Here is an 11,111-nt window from a genome sequence, read left to right on the forward strand (position 1 = left end):
TAGTAGAGACGGGGTTTCTCCATATTGGTCAGGCTGGTCTTGAACTCCCGACCTCAGGTGATCCGCCCACCTCGGCCTCCCAAAGTGCTGGGATTACAGGCGTGAGCCACCGCGCCCGGCCGAGGATTAAATATTTTTATCTGGTGTGATCTTGGTTTTTCTCAGTGACTGGAAATTTTACATGTAGCAATCCATATTCAAACATATTTGGATTTATTTTTTCAAAACCTGCCATGTTATTTTTGACACAAAATTATCAGTGGCACAGAGTTACCAGTGTTGTAGCATTGCTAATAGGGAAATGATATAAGGGTCTTGTTTCTACGGTCCTAATTTCTGTTTTCTAACTCAGGCAGAATGTAATTTTAGTTTTTTTGGGAAAACTTTTTCAGTTTGTTTCTGTTTTTTTTGAGACGGAGACTCGCTCTTACCCGGCTGGAGTACAGTGGCGCGATCTCACTGCAACCTCCGCCTCCTGGGTTCAGGCGATGCTTCTGCCTCAGCCTCCCGAGTAGCTGGGACTACAGGCGTGTGCCATCACGCCCAGCTAATTTTTGTAATTTTAGTAGAGATGGGGTTTCACCATGTTGGCCAGGATAGTCTCAATCTCTTGACCTCGTGATCCTCCTGCCTTGGCCTCCCAAAGTGCTGGGATTACAGACGTGAGCCACTGTGCCCGGCTTTCAGTATGTTTTTTAAAAGAGCAGCATTAAGAAACCTTGTTAATGAAAAACTAGAATTTACATCCTAAATAGCATCTTCATATTTAGAGGAAACCTTTGCCAATTGTGAGAATAAATAGCCTGGATTCCAAATGAACCTTTCCTACCCCTCACTCCCAGCTTGTATGAGCTTTGGTGGCTTCACTGAATGGCATGGTAGAGAATGAAACATGTATTAGGACTTTTTTTTTTTGGAGACTGGGTCTCACTCTTGTTACCCAGACTGGGATGCCGTGGTGCAATCATAGCTCACTGCAGCCTCAAACCCCTGGGCTCAAGGGATCCTCCCACCTCGGCCTTCTGAGTAGCCGTGACCACACCATGCCTGGCTAATTTATTTATTTATTTTTATTTATTTATTTATTTATTTATTTATTTATTTATTTATTTTTGAGACGGAGTCTCTCTGTCGCCCAGGCTGGAGTGCAGGGGTAGGATCTTGGCTCCTGCAACCTCTGCCTCCTGGTTTCAGGTGATCTCCTGCCTCAGCCTCCTGAGTAGCTGTGATTTCAGGCGCGTGCCACCATGCCCAGCTAATTTTTGTATTTTTAGTAGAGACGGGGTTTCACCATGTTGGCCAGGCTGATTGAGAACTCCTGACCTCAGGTGATCTGCCCACCTCAGCCTCCCAAAGTGCTGGGATTACAGGTGTGAACCTCTATGCCCAGCCTATTTTTAATTTTTTTAGAGATGGAGTCTTGTCATGTTGCCCAGGCTGGTCTCAAGCAGTCCTCCCACCTCAGCCTCCCAAAGCACTGGGATTACAGACTCTGGCCACCTCACCTGGCCCTGTATTGGAGTTCTGAAAACATGATTGCTGAGCTAGTTCTTTTTATTTCCCTAGATACCTTTTCTTTCCTTGCCCCCAAATGTGGGTACCTGCATGCACAGGCAGGCAAACACTTTATTTCTGAGGTCAGATTCTACTATATCCCAAATTTAGGCCTAAACTGTTGCTCCCATGGGCACTTTTTTACACTACTATCCTTGAAGGAAACTAAGTTTGAGGTTGTGCATTTGAATCAGAAGTGAATAGGTGGGGTCCGTTCTGTATTTCCAAGCTCATGAGTGGAGTTGTGCACTTTTATTTGATACTTAGTCTACTAGGGATTCTGGGAGTTCAGCAAGCCAAAAAGCAGTGACTATAACCATCCTTAGTGAAGCTCTGACCAAACAAGAGTTTAAGTTTAGCAGTTTTCATATTCCTAATTCAAGTTCACAGTCTAGAAAAAAATGGGTTTCCTCCTAACTTGGTTTGGGATGTAAGGACTAAATTTAGCTATTTGTAGCAATACTGAGACAAATACTTTAGATTATATAGGCCCCATGTGAATATCTGGCAGCTTGAATCTGTATCAGAAAATGTCTAATTACTGTTTATTATCTCTAAACTGGGATTACTTCCTTAAGGGACTGTTGTGATTAATTAAATCATAATAGATATGAAGGTGCTTTATAAACTGGAGAGTATTAAGTACACTTAGGTTCTTGTTAATGAAAGTGAGATGGTGTCTCTGTCTTGAAATGTACCTGGGATTCGTTTTAACCAAGTATGGTAAGGTGACAGACCTGGAGACAACCGCCTTTGAAAGAAGAGTTTATTATTACTTAAAGTTCCCGAAAGAGAGGGATATGCCACACAAAAAAATGCAGAGCTTTATGGGGAAGTGTCCGAGCTAGTCAGGAGGCAGAAGGTGTAAGGGGAAGGAAGCATGGCTCAGCACCTTGGTTTCTATGGGAAGGAATTGGTGGGCAGGGTAGGTACACTTGCTCAAATTTAGGATTGGATAGTTTGAATAATTTCGTTGGGCTCTAGCTTATAGGGCTGGTTCCTAGTTGTCCTATATTTGTCCCTGGGGTGATTTAGAGAAGGGGAAACAGGAGCTTAGTGTACGAAACTTAGATAAAGGAGGCAGGGCCAGGCCTAGTGGCTAATGCCTATAATCCCACTACGTTGGGAGGCCGAGGCAGGAGGATTGATTGAGCCCAGGAGTTTGAGAGCAGCCTGGGCAACATAATGAGACCCTGTCTCTACTAAAAAAAAAAAAATTTAAATTAGCTGGGAATGTGGCATGTGCTTATAGTCCTAGCCGCTCAGAAGGCTGAGGCAGGAGGATCACTTGAGCCCAGGAGTTTGTGGCTGCAGTGAGCTATGATCACACCACTGCACTACAAACTGGGTGACAGAGCAAGACCCTGTCTCTTAAACAAAACAAAAGATAAAGGAGGCAGTTGGCTACAAGAACTTTGGATAGTTATGCTGCATATGAAAGGTATGCTCGCAGGCAAGTTTGCTGCCTAAAAATTAGCCCTGGAAGAGCAGGATTAGCTCCAGGATTAGCAAGGCCTCTAAAATGTAAAAACATCATAAAACACAGAAAACAAAATAACGTCGTTAATAATGTCAGTGTCTATCATCAGTAATTACATCAGTATGATCGGGAATAAATATGTCATAAAATTGCTGCTGACATTAATTTTGTTTTCCTTTTGTAGGAGGAAGAGGAAGAGGAGGAATTAGTGGTAAGAACTGTCTCAGGTTTGGAAACATCTCAGTAAAAGCAGGGTTTGAGCTTCATGAAATTCTAAGGGCATTTTAAGGAGTCTTTACTTGATACCTTGTAGATAATGAGGGTGGAATAAGCTTTGATACTTCCTGTGCAGTGGAGTGTTTAGGGTGTGAGCCTTGGAAGCTGAGTCTATTCTGGGTTTGGAGCTTCTTCAGTTTGGGTACCAGGGAGCAGGTGGCATCTTGAGGTCCTGGCACTCAATCATCTGCTATTCGTGGTTTAATAAAGAACTTTGGGCTAGGCATGGTGGCTCGTACCTGTAATCCCAGCACTTTGGGAGGCCGAGGCAGGCGGATTACCTGAGGTCAGGAGTTCAAGACCAGCCTGAACAGCGTGGAGAAACCCCATCTCTACTAAAAATACAAAATTAGCCGGGCGTGGTAGCACATGCCTGTAATCCCAGCTACTCGAGAGGCTGAGGCAGGAGAATTGCTCGAACCTGAGAGGCGGAGGTTGTGGTGAGTCGAGATTGCGCCATTGCGCTCCAGCCTGGGCAACGAGAGCGAAACTCCGTCTTAAAAAAAAAAAAAAAAAACTCTGAAGGAAACTTTGTTAGATAGTCCTTCTCTATGTTAGCATTGCCTTTCTAGCTGGGCAGCTGGGGTGCATAGGCCTGGTTTTCAGACAAGGGGATTTGAAGTTTCAGACGTGACATATTCCAAAATGCTGTGTTAACAAGTAAGGCCTCCTATAGATCTACTTCAAGTTTGGCCAGGTTTCCTTTACCACCTTGTTTTTCAGATAGGACTGAGGCTTTCAGTGCATACTGGCAACCTTGGAAGGCAGGAATGTGAAACTTTTCCCTACTACTTAGCATCAGAATTGAATGGGAGACCGCATTCTGCCATTTCTGGCGGCAGTGTGGCTCTGCCAGCTGGCTTTCTGCACGGTAATTCAGAGGCAGCACCTTGGTTTGGTGGTTGTGTTAATCAAAGCATATGTGTTTGGTGGGTCTCTGCTAAAAATCTCCATTTTGTTTTTTTTTCTGTTTCTACATCAGGATCCCCTGACAACAGTGAGAGAGCAATGCGAGCAGTTGGAGAAATGTGTAAAGGCCCGGGAGCGGCTAGAGCTCTGTGATGAGCGTGTATCCTCTCGATCACAAACAGAAGAGGATTGCACGGAGGAGCTCTTTGACTTCTTGCATGCAAGGGACCATTGCGTAAGTCAGTCTGAAGTCAAGAAGGGGAAAGGTTGCAATGGTCAGGGAAGACTTGGTGCTAACAATCTTTCCATGCTAGGGGAAGGCCCATCAATTACTCTGGGCCCAATATATGTGACATACAGTGCTGAGCATTTTATGTAAATAACCTATTTTGTATTTTTGAGACAGGGTCTCACTATTTTGTCCAGGCTGAAGTACAGTGGCATGATCGTAGCTCAGTGCCAGCCTTGAACTCCTGGGCCTAAGTGATCCTGCCTTGGCCTCCCAAGTAGCTGGGACTACAAGTGCTTGCCACCATGAGAGGCTAATTTTTTATTTTTTAATTTTTTCTAGTGACAGGGCCTTGTTATGTTGCCCAGGCTGGTCTCAAACTCCTGGGCTCAAGCAATCCTCCCATCTCGCCCTCCAAAGTGCTGGGATTATAGGCATGAGCCATTGTGCCTGGCCTGTAAATAATCTTGCCTAATCCTTACTACTTCCACTGGAGATAGGTATCATTATCCCATTTCACAGATAGAAACTGAGGCTCAGAGAAAAAAACATAAACATCCCAACATGCACTACTAAACAGTGGGGAAGCTGGATTTTGTACTCTTCAGTAACAGACTATTCTTTAAAAATAATTTGTATCGGCCGGGCGCGGTGGCTCATGCCTGTAATCCCAGCACTTTGGGAGGCTGAGGCGGGCGGATCACGAGGTCAGGAGATTGAGACCATCTTGGCTAACACAGTGAAACCCCGTCCCTACTAAAGTACAAAAAATTAGCTGGGCGTGGTGGCGGGTGCCTGTAGTCCCAGCTACTCTGGAGGCTGAGGTAGGAGAATGGTGTGAACCCGGGAGGCGGAGCTTGCAGTCAGCCGAGGTTCCGCCAAAAAAAAAAAAAAATAATAATAATGTGTATCCTCAAATGTGTCTAATATATAGTAGTTTAGTAGTTGGTCCAAAAGGTTGCTTTTTTGTTTTGAGACAGAGTCTCGCTCTGTCGCCCAGGCTGGCGTGCAGTGGCGCAATCTCGGCTCACTGCAACCTCCACCTCCCGGGTTCAAGTGATTCTCCTGCTTCAGCCTTCCGAGTAACTGGGATTAAAGGTGCACGCCACCACACCCAGCTAATTTTTTGTTTGTTTGTATTTTTAGTAGAGACGGGGTTTCACCATGTTGGCCAGGTTGGTCTTGAACTCCTGACCTCCAGTGATCTACCTGCCTCAGCCTCCCAAAGTGCTGAGATTACAGGTGTGAGCCACTGCACCTGGCCCATGCCTGGGTAATTTTTGTATTTTTTATCGAGATGAGGTTTTGCTGTGTTGCCCAGGTTGGTCTAGAACTCTTGGGTTCACACATGCCACTCATCTCAGCTTCCCAAAGTGTTGGGATTACAGGTGTGAGATACCATGCCTGGCCTCAAGGGGTTGTTTTTTAAAAGTAAACTTCTCAGGCAGGGCATAGTGGCTGACGCTTATGATCCTAGCACTTTTGGCAGGCCAAGGCGGGAGGATCCCTTGACCCCAGGAGTTCAAGACCAGCCTGGGCAACGTAGGGGAACCCTGTCTCTATTTTTAAAAATCAAAATTAAAAAAATAAAAATAAACTTCTGCTTGACTCTTTCATATAACACAGTAAGGTATTTTACATAAATTATAAATAAGCAAAGTTTGATGTGGTTGCTTCTATTAAAACTAATTGGATGGCCAGTAAACGTATGAAAAGATGTTCAACATCATTAGCCATCATGAGATAACACTTTATACCCACTGCCCGCTAGGATGGCTATAATAAAAAAGATAACGAGTGTTGAAGACAATGTGGAAAAGTTGGAAACCTCATACATTGTCAGTATTAGTGTAAATTGGTACAGCCACTGTGGAAAACATCTGGCAGTTCCTCAAAAGGTTAAGCGTACAGTTAATATATGACACAGCAATTCCACTCGAAGATATATACCCAAGAGAAATGAAAACACACGTTCACATAAAAACTTGTACACAAATGTTCATAGAAGCATTATTTATACTACCCAAAAAGTGGAAGCAACATAAATGTCCATCAGCTAGGCTGGGCACTGTGGCTCATGCCTGTAATCGCAGAACTTTGGGAGGTCAAGGCAGGTGGATCACCTGAGCCCAGGAGTTTGAGACCAGCCCGGGCAACATGGTAAAACCCTGTCTCTACAAAAAATATATATATAAAAGCCGAGCACGGTGGCTCACGCCTGTAATCCCAGCACTTTGGGAGGCCGAGGCGGGTGGATCACGAGGTCAGGAGATCGAGACGAGCCTGGCCAATACGGTGAAACCCCATCTCTACTAAAAATACAAAAAATTAGCCGGGTGAGGTTGCTGGCACCTATAGTCCCAGCTACTCGGGAGGCTGAGGCAGGAGAATGGTGTGAACCCGGGAGGTGGAGCTTGCAGTGAGCCGAGATTGCGCCACTGCACTCCAGCCTGGGCGACAGAGCGACACTCCGTCTCAAAAAAATAAAATGTATATATATAGTTATATAAAGATAACCAGGCATGCTGGCTCACACCTGTAGTCCTAGCTACTTGGGAGGCTGAGGTGGGAGGATCACCTGAGCCTGGGGAAGTCAAGGCTTCAGTGAGCCATGATCACGCAGCTGCACTCCAGCCCGGGTGACAGAATGAGACCCTGTCTCAAAAAAAAAAAAAAAAAAAAATCAAGTTCTTTTCTCAAAAATTAAACAGAATTGTGTACTATATGATCTAGCAATTTAACTTCTAGGTATATACCCAGAAGTATTGAGAGTAGGCTTAAACAGATATTTTCACATTCATATTCACAATAGCCAAAAGGTAGAAACAACCCAAGTGTCCATCCATAGATGAAAAGATTTTTTTTAAATGTGCTTTGTATATACAATGGGTCAGCCTCAAAAAAGAAGGAGGCCGGGCGCGGTGGCTCACCCCAACACTTTGAGAGGCCGAGGCGGGCGGATCACGAGGTCAGGAGATTGAGACCATCCTGGCTAAGACAGTAAAACCCTGTCTCTACTAAAAATACAAAAGATTAGCCGGGCATGGTGGTGGGCACTTGTGGTCCCAGTTACTTGGGAGGCTGAGGCAGGAGAATGCATGAACCCAGGAGGCGGAGCTTGCAGTGAGCTGAGATTACGCCACTGCACTTCAGCCTGGGCTACAGAGCAAGACTCTATCTCAAAAAAAAAAAAAAGAGAAGGGGCTGGGCACAGGAGCTCACGCTTGTAATCCCAGCACTTTGGGAGGCCGAGGCAGGTGGATCACCTGCTGTCAGGAGTTCGAGACCAGCTGGACAACATGGTGAATTCCTGTCTCTACTAAAAAATATAAAAATTAGCTGGGTGTGGTGGCGGGCACCTGTAATCCCAGCTACTCAGGAGGCTGAGGCAGGAGAATTGCTTGAACCTAGGAGGCGGAGGTTGCAGTGAGCTGAGATCGCACCATTGCACTCCAGCCTGGGTGACAGAGTGAGACGCCGTCTCAAAAAAAAAAAGCAAACAAAAAAAATACAACTGGGGCAGGATTTCTTGATTCCTAGATTTCCACCAAAATTTAGGTTTGTTAAGAATTTAAGGTAATATGTAATTCTGTATGTGAAATACGCCAAAAGATGGTGCTCTTATTAAATTTTTTCTTTTGGCCAATTTGGGTATTATTTAAAGAGGAGTTTAAAATAAGAAACCGGGCCAGGTGCAATAGTTCACACATGTAATCCCAGTACTTTGGGAGGCCAAGGCAGAGGATCAATTGAGCACAGGAGTTTGAGACCAGCCTGGGCAACATAGGGAGAGCCAATCTCTAAAAAAAAAAAAAATGAGCAGGGCGTGGTGGCACACGCCTGTGGACCCAGCTACTCGTGGAGCTGAGGTGAGAGGATTGCTTGAGCCTGGGAGGTTGAGGCTGCAGTGAGCTATGATTGCATCACTATACTCCAGCTTCGGCAACAGAGTGAAACCTTGAAACCTTGTCTCAAAAAATAATAATAATGATAATAAAAAAAAGAAACCAGTAAGTAGGGAAAAGAGAGAAAAAGACATAGGCTGGGTGCGGTGGCTCACATCTTTAATCCCAACACTTTGGGAGGCTGAGACGGGTAGATCACCTGAGGTCAGGAGTTCGTGACCAGCCTGACCAATATGATGAAACCCCGTCTCTACTAAAAACACAAAAATTAGCTGGGCGTGGTGGTATATGTGCCTGTAATCCCAGCTACTCGGGAGGCTGAGACAGGAGAATTGCTTGAACCCAGGAGGTGGAGGCTGCGGTGAGCCGAAGTTGCGCCATTGCACTCCACCCTGGGCAATAAGAGCAAAACTCCGTCTCAAAAAAAAAAAAAGAAGGGAAACTGACACATGCTGCAACATTGATGAACCTTGGAGACATTATACTTAGTGTCAGGGAAGACAAACGTTGTATTGTTCCACTTCGGTGAGGTACCTAGAATAGTAGTCACATTCATAGAGACAGAAAGTAGAATGGTAGTGACCAGGAGCTGAGGGGAGAAAGGAAATGGAGAGTTACTGTTTAATGGGTATAGTTTTGAGTTTTGATTTAGTAAGATGAAAAAGTTCCCAAGATTGGACATTCTAGAGATTGTAGGAGACTGTTTGGTTGTAGAACAATGGGAATGCACTTAACTGCCACAGAAATATACAGTTAAAAATGATTAAAGTGGGGCCTTGTGCAGTGGCTCACACCTGCAATCCCCACACTTTGGGAGGCCAAGGCAGGCACATCACTTGAGGTCAGGAGTTTGAGACCACCTTGGACAACATGGTGAAACCTTGTCTCTACTAAAATACAAAAATTATTATTTTTTTTTGAGTGTGGTGGCGCACACCTGTAATCCCAGCTACTCAGGAGTCTGAGGCAGGAGAATCACTTGAACCCGGGAGGCGGAGGTTGCAGTGAGCCAAGATTGTACCACCGCACTCCAGCCTGGGGGACAGAGCAAGACTGCCTCAAAAAAAGAAAAAAAGAAGAAGATTAAAATAGAAAAAAGAAAAAAATTACTAAAGTGGTAAATTTTATGTGTATTTTACCACAATTTTTAACAAAATAAATTAAGTACTGAACATGCTACAACATGGATAAACCTTGCAAACATGCTAAATGCTAAGGGAAAAAAGCCAGTCACAAAGTAAAAAATATTGTATGATATGATTTGTATGAAATGTTCAAAACAGGCAAGTCATGATTTGTTCCCTTAATTAACATCCCCTCCTGTTGATTTTCCCCCTCCCACCGTGTGGTCATTCTAAAAATATTTACATGTATTTGTGAGCCAAGCACTGGTTTAGGATCTGGGAGTAAGATAGACATGGTTCCTTCCTTCACTGAGTTTATGAGCCAGCATAGGAAACAGAAGTAGAACAAGTGCTAAACTTTGGTAAGTCTCTCAGGTATACCTTTCTCAGGGTAATATTAACTGAACGCCCTGCCCCGCCTCCCATTTATTTTCCTCCTAGCATTTCCCATTATCAGAGGTTACCTTATTTATGTGTTCATTTTAACTCATTACCCTGTAAGTTTCTTAAGTGACAGGTATGTCTTGTTACAGTTATAACTCACTCAGCACTTAGAACACTACCTGGCATATAGAAGATGTCCTGTGAATATGTGTTGAATTAATATGTAATGTTAATATCACTGATGGGGAGGTACAAGTTTCTTTGGAAAGATAGGAGGGACAGATTTGTGTGTGGATAGGGGCTTGTTTAGAGAAGGCTTGCAGGAAATGAGAGTTATCAGATCTAAATTCTAAAGGAAGAATAAAAGATGAAAAAAGTGGGGAGTTCACTAGGACTCAAGTGCTGCTTGCGTATGTGAGAAGGGGAGTGGTGAGAAGGGGAGTGGTAAGCTATGACATTAAAGCTGCCAATTGATTACCTCCTTTTCTTTCCCCCATCTAGGTGGCCCACAAACTCTTTAACAACTTGAAATGAATGTGTGGACTTAATTCACCCCAGCCTTCCTCATCTGGGCATCAGAATATTTCCTTATGGTTTTGGATGTACCATTTGTTTCTTATTTGTGTAACTGTAAGTTCACATGAACCTCATGGGTTTTGGCTTAGGCTGGTAGCTTCTATGTAATTCGCAGTGATTCCATCTAAATAAAAGTTCTATGATCTGCAAACCTTCCAGTTTTGAGGGGGTGGAGAGCGGCAAGGGGGACAGGGTCTTTGTTGGCCAGGCTGGAATGCAGTGGCGCAAACAGCTCATTGCAGCCTCCACCTCCTGGGTTCAAGTAACCCTCTCACCTTGGCCACCAAGTAGCTGGGACTACAGCATGCATCACCATGCCCAGCTAATTTTAAAAATATTTTGGGCCGGGCGCGGTGGCTCACACCTGTAATCCCAGCCCTTTGGGAGGCTGAGGCGGGTGGATCATGAGGTCAGGGGTTCGAGACCAGCGTGATGAACATGGTGAAACCCCGTCTCTACTAAAAATACGAATATTAGCTGGGCATGGTGGTGGGCGCCTGTAGTTCAGCTACTCAGGAGGCTCAGGCGGGAGAATTGCTTGAACCCGGGAGGCAGAAGTTGCAGTGAGCCAAGATCGCGCCACTGCACTCCAGCCTGGGCGACAGAGTAAGACTCCGTCTCAAAAAATAAAATAAAAAATATATATTTTCTAGAGATGTCATCTCACTATGTCC

General features: G+C 44.6%; 1 protein-coding gene across 3 annotated transcripts in view; it reads left to right on the forward strand.

Moving 5' to 3' along the window:
• LOC116473111 (cytochrome b-c1 complex subunit 6, mitochondrial) overlaps nucleotides 1-10,588 on the forward strand; it is a 13,245-nt gene extending 2,657 nt beyond the window's left edge. The window contains exons 2-5 of one of the 3 annotated variants that reach the window (XM_032160732.2): nucleotides 3,219-3,245; nucleotides 4,034-4,181; nucleotides 4,293-4,454; nucleotides 10,363-10,588. In XM_032160732.2, the coding sequence (XP_032016623.1) occupies nucleotides 4,119-4,181; nucleotides 4,293-4,454; nucleotides 10,363-10,395 (258 nt within the window). In that variant the 5' untranslated portion in view covers nucleotides 3,219-3,245; nucleotides 4,034-4,118 and the 3' untranslated portion in view covers nucleotides 10,396-10,588. The remainder of the gene's footprint in view (nucleotides 1-3,218; nucleotides 3,246-4,033; nucleotides 4,182-4,292; nucleotides 4,455-10,362) is intronic. The other 2 variants (XM_032160731.2, XM_032160733.2) reach the window with 2 other exon arrangements.
• Nucleotides 10,589-11,111: the final 523 nt, after the last annotated feature.

Source organism: Hylobates moloch, unplaced genomic scaffold, assembly GCF_009828535.3.
Source record: "Hylobates moloch isolate HMO894 unplaced genomic scaffold, HMol_V3 SCAFFOLD_8, whole genome shotgun sequence".
Classification (NCBI taxonomy): domain Eukaryota; kingdom Metazoa; phylum Chordata; class Mammalia; order Primates; family Hylobatidae; genus Hylobates; species Hylobates moloch.